Below are 14,235 nucleotides of genomic sequence, written 5' to 3' on the forward strand. Positions count from 1 at the left end.
AGACAGAGAGCGAGAGAGCAGGGGAGGGGCACAGGATCTGAGGCAGGCTCTGCGCAGACAGAAGAGCGCCTGACATGGGGCTTGAACTCACAAACTGTGAGACCATGACGTGACCTGAGCCGAAGGCAGCTGCTTAACCAACTGAGCCACCCAGGCACCCCAGCACATTGTTTCTTTGTGTCTTCATCAGACAGAAGCAAAGACCTACCTCTCAAACAGAAAGCTATCCTGGGAGGACAGGAAAACAGGTGAGGCAGAACAGGTGAAGAACAGAAATGGGGCGGGAAGTGGGACATAAAAACTCTAGCTAATCATAAACACTTAGGGTTAAGTTACTTCTCAAGAAGTGAAAACAAAATTAAACACCAGTACATCTAAAATGGCTACAAAGTAAGTATATTTAACAGAAATAGTTTAGTTGTATCAGCACGTACAATGTGAGCCCCAGTGGCGGATGCTGAATTAAAGCTTAGTATGAGAAGCAGCAAGGTGCCTTCCTCAAAGGGGCTGCGGGGCTGTGATCTGTCCAGCTCTCCGGGCCAGGTGTCCGCATGGAGACATTCGGTATTTCCTTCTCCAAACCCAGATTTTCAAATGTCACGCTGACATTGTGAAGTACAACAATGCTAATTGGTGGTAATAAGCTTTCAAAATCGGAAGAAAAGTAGGCACTTAAAGAAGACATTCAGCGAACATCTGTGGGCTGAATCAGGAGGAGGTAATAAACCTGGGCCAGGGATTTTTCTATACACACTTTTAGGTTCCCTAAAAGTGGTGGTGGCTACTTTATCACTGGGCCATCATGATTTTTTCTCGTTTTCAAAATTATTCAGTAGTAAAGAAAAACATGATCATTCCCACTATGTAATGACGTTTCTCATTATTTTGATGTTCTGTGTGACACACACACACACACACACACACACACACAAACACACACACTTTCTCCTTCTCCCCCCACCATCAGGCACCTACCACAGGGTCCTTCACAGTGTCAATCAGCTTAATGATATTTGTTCCACCACGAAGGTTCTCCAGAATCTTAACCTCTCGTTTTATCTTCTTTTTCTTCACTGGCTTAAATACACAAGAGTAATCGGAAGTGAGATTCCTTTTGAAGTTAATAAATAAAATTTTAAAGCAATGTCAGCTAATCAAGTGGATGCTGCACTATCTTGCACACCATGGTGTTATGTAAACGAGTGTGTCTAAATTAGAAAAGAAATAAATATCAAGATAAAACGGGGCCTGCCCTTAAGAACATTTAAGACTAAGTTAAATACAGACTCATATGGCATATGTGTCAGATCTTTAAGCAGCTACATTTAGGGCACTTACAAATTTTGAACACCCATGTCATACTTTAAAAATAAAATGGTTTCTAGATAACTGCCAAATGGAACACATTATAGTTCTGAACAGCTGTATATCATGCGCTCACAAATGGAAAAACTGAAACAAAATGGTGAGACACCTGCTCTACCAATGAGTTCCGTGTAATTTTGTCTTCCACGAGTGAAGACCAGGTCACTGACATCAAGTTACAAACTTGTTTCCCAGCTGCTGGCTCCCATTTCCTGTTGCCACTCCCATTTCCTCAACATCTAAAATCTGAAATCAGCACAAAGCCAGTAAAACTACCCAACAGATCCCATTCCTAAAAAAAAGATGACGGATCAGCAAAGGAGAACACTGATCTCTGATATAGTACTGATTGGAAACTTCTACCTGCTAACCTTTCCATCTGCTGGACAGAAAAATTAAAGATCTCAATTAGAAACACTAGCATTACATGTGTTATTTCTTGTCTTAAAGAATTTGAAGAATGAAAGTAGTTCTGGAAAAAGTGACACATCACAACCAATTATGTTTTATAAAGTACTTTGAACACTGGCACGTAGTAAGTACTCAATAAATGGGAGATTTACTCTTTTCACGCTTTTAGTTAGTAATAAGTCACAAAATGCCTATGTTGTGGACTCAGCCTGGCTGAGCCATTTGTCCAAGGTCCCACAGCTAACAGGGAAGAGTAAGGGCGGGACTCAGATCTAGATAGACAGTGACTCTGCAGGCCTCACTCCTGGCCACTGCGCTCTCATTTCTCAAATGTGGCTATGAGTGAAAGGGAACTAAGGAAGAGGAGTATTCTATCACGGAGACACTACTATGAAAGCAAAGGCAGAGTCAAATGGGTTTGCAATGAAATAAGATTTTAAATGCCTGCATGTATGGGGTGGTGGGGGCGGGGAGAGATAATACATATCCCAGAGAAACTGTCATCTTTTGTTGGTCACTAAGCTACAGCTTTGAACACATAACAAAACAGCGGGAGATTATGAAACACAGAGCACCTGCATCACCTCTAACAGGGTGCTTGACGGAGAGACTGGAATCTAGCAGTATTCTTCCAAGGCAGCTGCCACAATCACGTCCGCTCCACTTTGTTAGGGTTCCCAGTGGAGTAGAACTGGCCACTGTGTCTCTCCTACTTCCACTAAGGGATCTTATTCATTCCCTTTTTCATTAGGGAGCTCAATACTTTGGGAAAATAAAGCACTCAAACATGAAGTACAACTTGATCAGAGAATAGCCAGAGAAGGACATACTACAAAATAAGTAAGTTTCAAAACTGTCAACGTCATGAAAAAGACTGAACAACTGTTCCAGATTTAAAAGATATGACAACCGAATGTAACACATGACCTGGGATTTTCTTTTACTATAAAGAACATGATATGGACAACTGGCAAATAAGAACAGAGGCTGTAAGTTAGCTAACAGCACTGTATCAATGTGAATTTCTGATTTTTTGATCATAGCACTGTGGGTTATTTAAGAATTGTCTCTGTCTTTAGGAAATGCATAATAAAATAAGCATCACTGCAATTTACTCTCAAGCACATAATCGTGTGTATATACATACGTATACACATATGTTTACATATATAAAAAAAAGCAAAAGCAAATATTAACATTTAAGAAATCTGAGTGAAAGATACATGGGAATTCTTGCAACTTTTAAGTCTAAAATTGTCAAAAAGTTAAAAGAAAAATAGAAGCTAGCAATTATATTTATAAATTCAGCCAATGCTACCATTACATTCAATGTAAGAAAATTCTAGAGTTGTCACCCACTCCTGGAAAGCAGTTACAGATCTGTGGATGGTAACAGAGGAAAAAATACCCCACAGCCAGAAATCTGGATACACCAAAAACCTTCCTCTCTGCCTAACAGTCAATTCGTACAGGAGGAACCCATTAAATAAGTTGCCTCATGACAATGCCCCATGTAAAGCCTTGCTTTGCTCTATTATTCAGCAACAGGTCAAGCAGGCACACTTCCTGGACAATGCAGCTGAGACCAAGGGATCTTTTCATTATGTCCTAAGGTAACTTACAGAGCAAGTGAAGCATTTTTTAAAAATTATTTTAATTTTATTTGGGGGGTGGGGGGAGGGTCAGAGGGAGGGAAAGAGAGACTCCTAAGCAGGGTCCATGCTCTCAGCACAGAGCCGGACGAGGGGCCCACAACCCTGGGATCATGACCTGAGCTGAAATCAAGAGTTGGACACCCAACTGACTGAGCCACCTAGGTGCCCTGAAGCATATTTTGCTGCCCAACTGTCACCTGTCCAACAACTTCCTCACCTAGAGACAGGACAGCAGGGCAATTCTGAAGTGGCACAATGGACTCACACAGCACCTAAAGTCCTCAGATCCTGACAAAAGACGAAGAGATTATAAGAAAGGAAAGTGACCGACAGCTCAGGACACTCCCCTCCAAAGTGCAGACATCTATTCTCTACAGGAACCAGGCTATAGGTAACTCTCTTTAGCCTCAAGCTTACTCTTCTGAACCTGGGAGATGCTCCAGAAGCTAAAAAAACCAACAAGCTCCCAGGGAATGAAAGTGATCATTTTAATTCTACAAACAGAATTCGGGAGACAAAGTTAGAATTTATAAAGGAAGACCGTTGGCATCCTATGGAAAATAGATCATGGATTTTACAGAAATTAGAATGCTCTGACCATGCAGTCCAGTGTTTGTACTCATCCACCCACAGTTACATGATGCGGAGAAAATACATACACTTCCATAACAGTCTCATCATTTCATCCTGCTAGACAAAGTGTCTCCCACCTAAGGTTCATTTATTCCAAGTCAGAGAATATCTGTTTCAAAGATTCAAAATGAATCAGATTATAGCTGTTTCCTGATCCCCACACCAATTTTTTTCACTCAAAGTCTAGTAGATAAAAATGGCAAAAAGGTAAAAAAAAAAAAAAAAGAAAAGAAAAGAAAAAGCAATTAAAGTATTAAATCAAGTTTCAATAATAAATGAATGTTGGCACACGCCTAGAAAGAATGTGTAAAAGGAAAAAAACTCAATTTGAAATTTTTCTGTGCATGAGCTCAGGAAAGGAAAGGAAGGAAAGGAAGGAAAGGGAAGGAGAGAGGGAAAAAACAGAGAAAGAAAGAGAGGATGGAAGAAAGAAACTTTCCCCAAGATTTCTGACCATATGGTGGAGAGTGCCGGCTATTCAGGAAAACCTTGTTCAATGTGATCCAAGAGTAAGATACTTCTCTCTCTCTCTATTGACCAACTTGAGAAACTTAAAAGACAAATTTAGTGGTGAGCCGCTTGGAAAGTCAAAAGTTAATAAAGTCAGTAATCTGTCCTATTTAGCAAAGCTGATTTTTAAAAAGTCAGATCTGAGCATGATTTCAACTACTAGCACCTGACAGTGATTCAATTTGCAAAATAACACATACAAAGGGCCTAAGAATTAGGACCTCGAAAAATCCCAGCAAATGTCAACAGGCAAAGTCCCATTTTAATTTCTTTCTAGGCACAACTGAATTAATAAATTCAAGACAGGTGAAAAGATAGCTCAGCACTTCCAAATCTGGAATTACTTTTATTCCAGTGCCACAGCCACAACTTAGCTATTAATTTCACCACCCTCAATAAACAATCACAATGAACAACGGTTGCCAGGGATGCAGGACAGGGTAAGGAAGAAAGTGCAGCCCAGATGACAGCATTTATTTTACTACCTTGGGAGCATCTCTCAAATCCACTGCAATTGACCCAAATATAAACAGCATCTGAGCAACGTTGTTTCTTCACAGCAATTCTTCCTTTCATCTTTCAAGTCCCACCTTTCCAATTACATTATCGATTCCCCAAGAATGTTTATTCTCAGGCTTTTTGTTTTTGTCGATTTAAAAAAGCAAGGCATACAGCAGGCCTTTTGAATCTCACCAAGAGACTGGTATAGTCCTTCCTACTTTTGATTTTGCCCTTCAAAATCATTCATGCAGCCCAAGTGAAATATTATTATTGGACCTATACTTTATTGCTAAGTGCCAGGCACTGTTTTAAGCACATTTAATCCACTTTTAGTAGTATCCTGAGATGAGAACTACTGGTGCAATTTTACATGAAGACACTGAGGCAGAGTCTGAATAACTGCTCAAGGTCACAGAGCATCTGAGTGTCGGGAACGAGTATCTGAATGCAGGTAGTCTACTCCCAGGGCCACTTTCAGGAAAGAAGCACTTTGCAGATTACTAAACCACTGCTGTCTACCTACCCACCTATCCGTATCTCATTTAATTCTCCCAAGAACACTGTGATTTATACAAGAAAGGTATATCCATCTTATAGATAAGAAAACAGAGTCAAGTGGGTATAAATGAAGAAGCTGGTTCTGGAATCCAAGTCTTCTGACCTTCATTTACACAGCACTTAACACTATACCACCCTGATCATAAGGTGGCAGATCCTAAAATCAGGCTCTAGAAACTATCCAGAGCCACGCTCTACACATGCAAATGGGTACTCTATAACAAGATATTCTTTTTACACACGGCTCACCCTCCAATAAACCCCAATGTATTAGAGGGATAAAGCTGGTGGCCCCCTAACCTGGCAAGTCGTCATGATGAGACCTGGAACTGTAGGGGTTAAAAATGTGTGAAAACACTGATTATTGTGGCTTCCAACCAAGAGAGCAAAGTAACATTTCAGTTACGCATCTAACACCCAGCTGCAGTTACAAACCAGAGAACCCCTGTCCGGGTCCCAAAGCTCTCTGGGCTATTCCACACTCCATCCAGCAACCCGTCAAAGTCTAGCATTTCCTTCCGGAGGAATAACTCCCCCAAATCATTAGAAACCACACCTGACTTTTAGTGAGTGTCCATCCATCCTTCCAGGACAGTTCAACACATCAAGAAATAATTAGCCACTGTCCTAACTGCTCCTCACATCTACAAGACTCCATGACAGGAACAGAGGACCCTAGCGCTCCACGCTGTGACCCTGAGCAAACTTCATGCTCTCTCCGGGTCTCAGTTTCTCTCTCAAAAGGGTTTGGGTTCTAAGGTTTCTCTGCTCCCACATTTCATGATTCTGTTTCACTGCAAATTCAATCCCTGACCCTACAACCTCGTTAGGAACAGTACAGATTAGTTCACATCATTTTTAAAATTTATATTATTTCTGGGGTTTAGTACCATGTTAATAATATTGTTTTAACTACTTTTACACCATGACATTGGTGGGACTCAAAATCACAACAACCTTAGATAAACTAATACCAATGTCCTGCTTCAGGAAGATGATGTCTTGGTACATTTGCCTAACAAAGGACACGGAGGGTGAAACCTACCAGCAGAGAAAGCAGAAACAAAAGAGAAAGCCGGGCACCAGCATGGAGCAGACGGCACTGCCATGTAACCCACACGGTCACCCGCTCGCTATGAAGTAACCAACAAGATGTGTCAGGGACAGCCCTCCCATCCTTGCTTTAACACTACCTCCTCATAGCACACGAGTTTCACAACGTCTACAAAAACGCTAGGAACACTTCAAAGATAAATTTGCGTTACCGTCGTCGTTTTAATCTTGAGGATTAACCTCTGGGGAAAACATGGATTTGCCCCTCTTCGTAAATAAGACCATCAAGAAACTGCCAACTTACTCTCTTATACGAGAATTTCCAACTGAGTACAGCATGAGTTCAAAACGCCGCATTTGTTTACAACTGGTATTGCTCTTAACTTCTATTTACGAAAGTTTTATTTTGAAGGATCCCAAGAAGGGCTGAAATCCAGACACAGGTGGTGCTCACAAAATGCTACAAGCTGTCCAAAAGGGCCAAATGCTTTTATTTCTGTGTATACCTTTCTAAGAGGTCCTACAAATGAACTGAGAAATAGATTTTTCAGAATCAGAAGATGAAACTGTCAGCACTGAAGCGGCTTTCTTACCCTTCTAGGTCAACTCTTCCCATCCACCCTCCTCCCTTCCCCTCAAAACAATTTCTGTCAAAAAAGATTTAGCCTGCCTGTTGATTGGAGCGTTTTAAGATTTCAACCTCAGAATTTCACTTCAAGATAGACAGTGAAATTTTGCTCACCAACTTCTAAATTCCTAAAACCTCTAAAGAGCTCCAATATGTTCTGGTCAAAAACTACGAAAGAATCTACCAATGCAAATTAAACGGTAGAATTCCTCTGTGGTCGTTCATCTGACCATTCTCATATGTTGGACAGAACTGAAGGAAAATGTTATCAACCAAAAAGGAAGACAGCCCCGTCCTCAGGGAAAGTACCCTGTATCTCAGTCACTGCGTGTACACTTCTAAGTTCCTTCCTGCAGCTGAAATAGAGTAGGCCTTTCATGAAGCACAACTTTTTTTCTAGATTCCTCCAAATTATGAGCAGCTGGCACTCTGTCCGGAACCTAATTTCCGATGACCAAACACCGTAACAGCAGATTATCAGTCATAACTTATCTGAATAGGGGTGCACCACTTTGGATAAAGACCTTGTTCTTTTTAAAACACAATACTTTTAATCTACTTTAATTCAGCCTGTGAAAACAAGAAAAGCACAGTACAATTAGTAGTTCCTTACCCCATCCTTCAGATAGAACAACATCTGGATAGAAATGCCACAGGGCTTTGAAAAAAAAGAAAGAACTGGGTGTCGTAGGCACCAGTGGGAAAGAGGTAGTTCAGGCTGCACCCTGAAAAGAACTTGTATGGAAAAGATACAAGAAATACTTCATTAGCTAGAGCATCAAAGGAGCCTCCCAAATCTTATTCCCAAACACTGGAACTTATTCTGTGCTCAACATTAAGATCTTACCAACCAACACTAAAATGAGCAGAAAAATAGGCAAGAGTTCTGGCTAAGGGTCTTTTCAACATCGTGGTAGCAGGCAAGTTTTCTTGTCTGTAAAAATAACCTTCACCTTACATATTGGGTTCCCTAAACATATCCTGTGAATCTTTAGAGGAAAAACTCTCCAGCAACTGATGCTATGAAGTTCTGTAGAAGGACGACTCAAGAGTCATGTGATTCTCTCTCGCATGAACGCACTGCCACTTTTGTATTTACCTAAAGGCCATTCCTTCGAAAAAGACACCACAGGAAGTTACACACTTATTCTAAAAATACTATCGCACAAAAGTTATTATTTTTCTGAAATTGTTCTGGAGTCCATTCATTTTTCCAAAGGCACAGCAGAGGAATATTCCTAATTCCTTGCTTACTTCCCGGAAAGACTTTAAGCAGCTTATGTTAAAAACATTTATGCTTATGCATAAAGGAAAAAAGTGTATGGCCTCCCCAGGCAACTTCTTTGAAGGGAACATTTCTTTAAATATATTTATGCTTGTAAAGGAAGGAAAAAAAAATAATAAGAAAGACCACGTGGCTTTTCAGGTCCAATTCACATTTGGGGAAGAGGGGGGTCAAACTCCACATCCTCAGTATCAATTCCTCACTTCTCACCCATAGCGTTTCTGATGGCACAGACAACTTTCCCTATTTCTCTCTACTACAACTCTGCCTCTTCATCATTAGGCTCAGATGGTACTGAGAAACAGAGCTGATCACTTTCCTGAAAAGGGATTTTCAGACCATGTAAGCCTGACCCCTCATGCTAAACAGGGACACAGCTGCCCTAACTCTGGCCTTAAGACACAAAAACAGCTTTTCAATCCCATATCCTTATTCACAGCTGCAAAATGGCCACATTGGAAATCTTGTATATGCAAAAGTGCTTGTATTAATCATTCTTTTCAGTATTTTGCTAAATGACGTGCAACACATTAAACGATCTGGCAATGATGAGGACCCTCTACAGAATCTAAGGCTTTTTTAGTACACTCTATAAAACATTATTAAAACTATCTAACCAGTTATCTGAAAAAGAATTTAGCCACTCCTCATGCTCATTAAAATCATGTCTTCACCCAAGAGACGACAAAAGGTCTTTATCCAACTTAGGCTACTAAACCAGACACTAAGATTGTTTTGTTCCAATTATAATTTTAGCATGTACTCTTTTACTGCTCCCAATTTCACCTTTACTATTTGATAAGCAACAATGAACCTTCCAGGCACTACTGACTCACTGTATCCACCCCACCTGACAAATGTGCATTGCCAAAAGACATCAGCTTCAAACTCATCTTTGGAGCTGCTCTCATTTTTCCCAACTTTTTTTCTGGAGTAATCCGAGCATCAAGGGTAACAAACTCGCTGCTCAAGGAACCCTTGGATCAATAGATTCTTTATGAAAAAGCTTTTCTTTCTTCTGAATACCTATTTCAAGTGGAGCCCCTTTGGAATTCTCACTTTGGGAGCCCAAAATGACATTCTGGAACAAAGATGTTCCTGAACTATCATCCTTAGGTTTGAAACAGGTCCACATACTTTCTTCAAAGTTCACAGGAAAATGGGTGGGAGAGTGGGTAGGGAAGGGACATCAGACAGAACAGATGTAAAACCAGAGTTTGCACTGCTCATTCTAGAATGTGGGGGAGTTTATATCCTAACCAGTGAGGAAAAATTTTAATGTCACTCAAAAGACACTCACCTTGAGAATTTTTACAACCACTCTCTCATTGTTGGTGATGTTAATGGCCTCAAATACTTCACTATACTTTCCCCGACCAAGTTTTCGAACCAGTTGGTAATCATCTTGATTACTGTGAAAGGCAAGAGTGACACATAAATGCCAAGACTTGGGATTAACCAAGCCTATGCCCACTCTACACCCCCATCCAGCCGTTTCCATTAATCAAGCATTGGAAGCATCCATACATCAGGACACAACTCATTCCCTAAATGAAAGCCACAACATAAACTTGGCTCCTCTCACTGCGCACAGCTCCTAACCTAATTGGTCCGTCACAACTTGGGGAGCCAAGGTAGGAAGGCACGGCTCTGGGCCAATCTAGAAGGGTGAGCAAAGGATCTATCCTGGAGGCTCAGAGGGTGCCCCTCTGCCTGGGGCTCCACAGCAACTGCATTATACTTCACATCCCAAAGGTAGCCAGCGCCTGCTTTGAGAATGTGGATGTCTTTAAAAGGTTTCCTCCCACCCAGCCTCATTTCAAAAAACTAAAAAGGCAGAGAATTTTGATAGCTCCAGAGGACAGCTGCTGACTGCCCACCCCAAATAGAAACCCAAAAGTGTAAGGAGGAAGGGCTGTTCCCTCATTACCACCAGGCTCCGGTCCCTGGACCCTACACTTCTCAGTAAGAAAGCATTTCTTGGGGTAAGGGGGAGAGTGGGGTGCGCAAGGGGGGGAGAAGGGGGGAGAGCGACCCGGGGATGTGTGCGGCGGGGGGGTGGGGGGGGTCTGTCTACCACCCCAGGCCCCGAGAAAGCGCCGGCCAGCGGCTGGGCGGCGGGGGAGGCAGACCGCGGGGTGGGGGGCGAGTGCTGTTTGCGCCGGGGGCGGGGGGGGGGGCGGCCGGGCGAGGATGGGGGGCGGCGGCAGCGGCTTTACCCCCAGCTCGGGACGTGAGCCTCATAGTCCCAGTACTCGCGGCTCCTCAGGCTGTTCACCTCGGCGTAGACCCGGGCCCTGCTGCCCGCGGCCGGGCCGGGCATGGCGGGCGGGACCGGGGGGCGCCGCGGGGCGCAGAGGGCGGCGGCGGCGCGGCGGGGGGCGCGGGGCGGCGGGCGGAGGAGGCGGCGGGCCGCGGGGCGCCGGAGGAGGAGGAAGAGAGCGGCTGCCGGAGGCCACGCCAGGCCCGCGGGGGCGGGCGGGCTGGGGGCGCGGGGGGCTCCGGCCGAGCCGGCCGGGCCCTGGAGCGGCCGGCGAGGCGGCGGGGCGGGCGGCGCTCGCGCTCCGCGGCGGCCTCCGCTCGGCTCGCGGCCCCGAAGCGGCGGCGGCAGCGGCGGCACCAGCAGCGGCGGCCGCCGGCCGGGAAAGGGGTAGCGGCGGCGGCGGCGGCGAAGAAGGAGGAGGAGGAGGAGGAGAAGGAGGAGGAGGAGGAGGAGGAAACCCGGAAAAGGGGCCGCGCTCACTAGGAGCGGCCGCCGCCCGGCCCGGGGCCGCCCAGCCTCACAGCGCCCCCTGCAGCGCGGGGGGACCGGCCGGGCGGTGCCGATCCCTCCCCCAGCCCCGCCCCTGCCCGCCCGCCGCCCCCGCCCCTGCCCGCCTGCCCGCCGCCCCGAACCCGCCCTCAAAGCTGCCAGTCCTAGGTGTGGCGTGGTGCGCTGGCCGCCAGGTCTCCCCCACCCACCGACCGCTGCCTTCGGGCCTTGCCCCTCGTGTGCCCTTTCAGGACTGTCCTGGAGACCCCCTACCCCTAGCTCTCCCCCTTCTAGTCATCCAGAGTTTATCCGCCCCGTTCTGACCCTCCTGTTAACCAAACCGTCCCCATCAAATCACTCTTAACAAGAACATCCCCCCACCTCAACGTTTCTCCCTCCCTCCCAGAGACATCCCCTGTTTCTCCAGTGGACCCTGCTCTATCACCCATGTATTCCTCAGCCTCAAGATTTCCCCTTCTCTGTTCAACCAGGGCCTTCCTGACAAAACCCTTCTTTTACACTTTCTCCCAGATTCCCTTCCAGAGTCTTCCCTAAAAACCCTCTGAATGCTCACTTCTGTCACTTGGTTAGGCTGGAGTGGGCCAGGTTCCTTGCTGCAAAGTTCCTGTTTTTCCCTTTATAATTAATAAGCAGTTTGTGGGGAAATACTTTGAGACAATGTAAATGTCCTGTTTTGGGGAGGACAGAGAGCAGAATAGTGAGTCCTGCCTGAAGGGACAGGCCAGGGGCTGGGCATGGATTGAGGGTGAGGTGGCCAACCAAACTTTGTCCTATTTCATTATGTTGCCTTTTAGTCCTTAACACACTTCTCTCTTTGATCTTCTGGGCCTTTCTTTTGTCTTGCTTTCCCATTTCCACACTCTGTATCAACAGCACTTCCCACGGGGCCCCAGGTTGCTGGGACTCCAATCCTTTTCTATATTGCTTTCTAGGTAAGACCCTGCTTCTCCTTCTTGACTGTGGAGTCGGATCCATCCAGGTTGAATCCCAGCTGTGCTTCTTACACACTGGGTGACCTTGGGCCAATAACTTAATCTCTCTGTGCTGTATACAGATTTTACAGCATAAAACCAATAATGGCCTTCACAGGGCTATGGACAGACTTAGACAAGGCAAACCATATAAAACCCTTAGAACAGTGTGTAGCAGTTACTAAGTGCTCAGTATCATTATTAGCAGACCCAGAGCCTTTCTCCTATCACTTTTCCCTCCCTGATAACCACCACATACCCGGGTTTTGGTTCCTTTCTCTCTTTGGCCGGGGCTGCCTCTACCTCCTCCACCCCCACCTTCCCATGTCTGCCTTCTTTCTCCTCCTCCGGTCTCACCTTTAAGTTCACTTTATTTACTTGGATGTGGATTATATCAAGTTGTAAATGTGGGACAGGGTGAGCTCAAAATTCTACTCTGTCATTTTTCCCAACCTCTCTTTAAGTTCAGGGTTTTTTTTAAATCTTTATTTTTTAATGGATTTTTAAATTTAAATCTGTACTCTTTTTTTTTTTAAGTAAGTTCTATGCCCAATGGGGGCTTGAACTCACAACCCCTAGATCAAGAGTCACATGCTCTATGGATTGAGCCTGCCAGCCAGGTGCCCCTTTGAGTTCACTTTCACTTTAAATGGTAGAGTTGATACTTCTCTATCTTAGCACCCTATCCTTCAGAAAACTGCATATTTTGTAATTGTAATTCTGTCTCCTCCACTGTAAAAACAGCATGAGAGCAAAGGCTAAGTCTCTATGGTCACCACTGGCTCACCCAGCATTTGCCACATTTAGAGGCTTTCAGCAGATACAGCGGTACCCCACAGATCACTTACTAATTACAAAGTGGAGGTCACTGCTTTAACTACCAGTCAAATTTAACATCATCAATAAGGGACCAACTGACCCTGTGATGTGAGGCACCAAGCAGGGACATGGCATCTGCCCCAAATGCTTGACTTGAATCTAATTATGAGGACACAATCAGACAAATCCCAACTGGGAACATTTTGCGAAACAGCTAAGCCTGGATCTCTTCAAAAATATGAGTGTCACAAGAGAAGACAATACAAAACAAAACTCTGGAGTAGTTCTTGATTACAGGAGCCTGAGAGATATAACTAAATGAAGTATGTAATTCTGGGTTTGATCCCAAATGAAAAAGGTAGGAAGGAAAGGAGGGAAGGCAGGGGAAGGGGAGGAGGGAAGGAGAAAGAATACAGCAAAAAGGACCCTAAGGAATGGGACTTCTGAGGCTATTTGAATATAGGATGTACATTACATAATGGTACTGCATCAGTGTTAAATTTTATGAGTGTGAGGATTATATTGTGGTTATACAAGAGAGTCTCTTGATCTCAGGAGTTGCATGCCAAGTGTTTAAGGATGAAGTGTCATACCATCTGCAACTTATTCTCAGATGGTTCTCCAGAAAAACCTGGGTTCCCAAGAGCACAAGCATTCGTGGGGAGAGGGGAGCAATTAAGCAGAAATGTTGACAGTTGTAGAATATGGTTGAAGACCACATGAGCTTGCAACTTTTCTGTGGATTTGAAAATTTTCAAAACAAAAACTGGAAGAAGATACGTAAAGCATTTATGGAGTAAGTGGACTTTGGAATTTGAGTCTAAAACCTGCAAACCTCTCTAAATGTCTTTCACACAAGAAGACACAAACGTCCTCAAGCTCTTAACACAGCATTTTGATTTTTTTCCTGACAAGTCCCTGTGAATCAGTCTAGGCCAGAGGTTTTTAATCCTGAGCCCTTGGAGGGGCACCGGGATGGCTCAGTTGGTTAAGCATCCAACTTTGGCTCAGGTCATGATCTCACAGTTGGTGAGCTCAAGCCTGGCGTCGGGCTCTGTGCTGATAGCTCAGAG

At 44.5% G+C, this 14,235-nt stretch overlaps 1 protein-coding gene across 4 annotated transcripts in view; it reads right to left on the reverse strand.

The window, feature by feature from the left end:
* CSNK2A2 (casein kinase 2 alpha 2) overlaps positions 1 to 10,957 on the reverse strand; it is a 40,817-nt gene extending 29,860 nt beyond the window's left edge. For 3 of the 4 annotated variants that reach the window (XM_042918245.1, XM_042918247.1, XM_042918246.1), the window contains exons 1-3: positions 10,819 to 10,957; positions 9,900 to 10,011; positions 976 to 1,077 (exon numbers count right to left, since the gene is read on the reverse strand). In XM_042918245.1, coding sequence (XP_042774179.1) covers positions 976 to 1,077; positions 9,900 to 10,011; positions 10,819 to 10,922 — 318 coding nt within the window. In that variant the 5' untranslated portion in view covers positions 10,923 to 10,957. The remainder of the gene's footprint in view (positions 1 to 975; positions 1,078 to 9,899; positions 10,012 to 10,818) is intronic. The other variant, XM_042918248.1, reaches the window with a different exon arrangement.
* Positions 10,958 to 14,235: the final 3,278 nt, after the last annotated feature.

The sequence above is a fragment of the Panthera leo genome, chromosome E2 (genome assembly GCF_018350215.1).
Source record: "Panthera leo isolate Ple1 chromosome E2, P.leo_Ple1_pat1.1, whole genome shotgun sequence".
NCBI classification, from domain to species: domain Eukaryota; kingdom Metazoa; phylum Chordata; class Mammalia; order Carnivora; family Felidae; genus Panthera; species Panthera leo.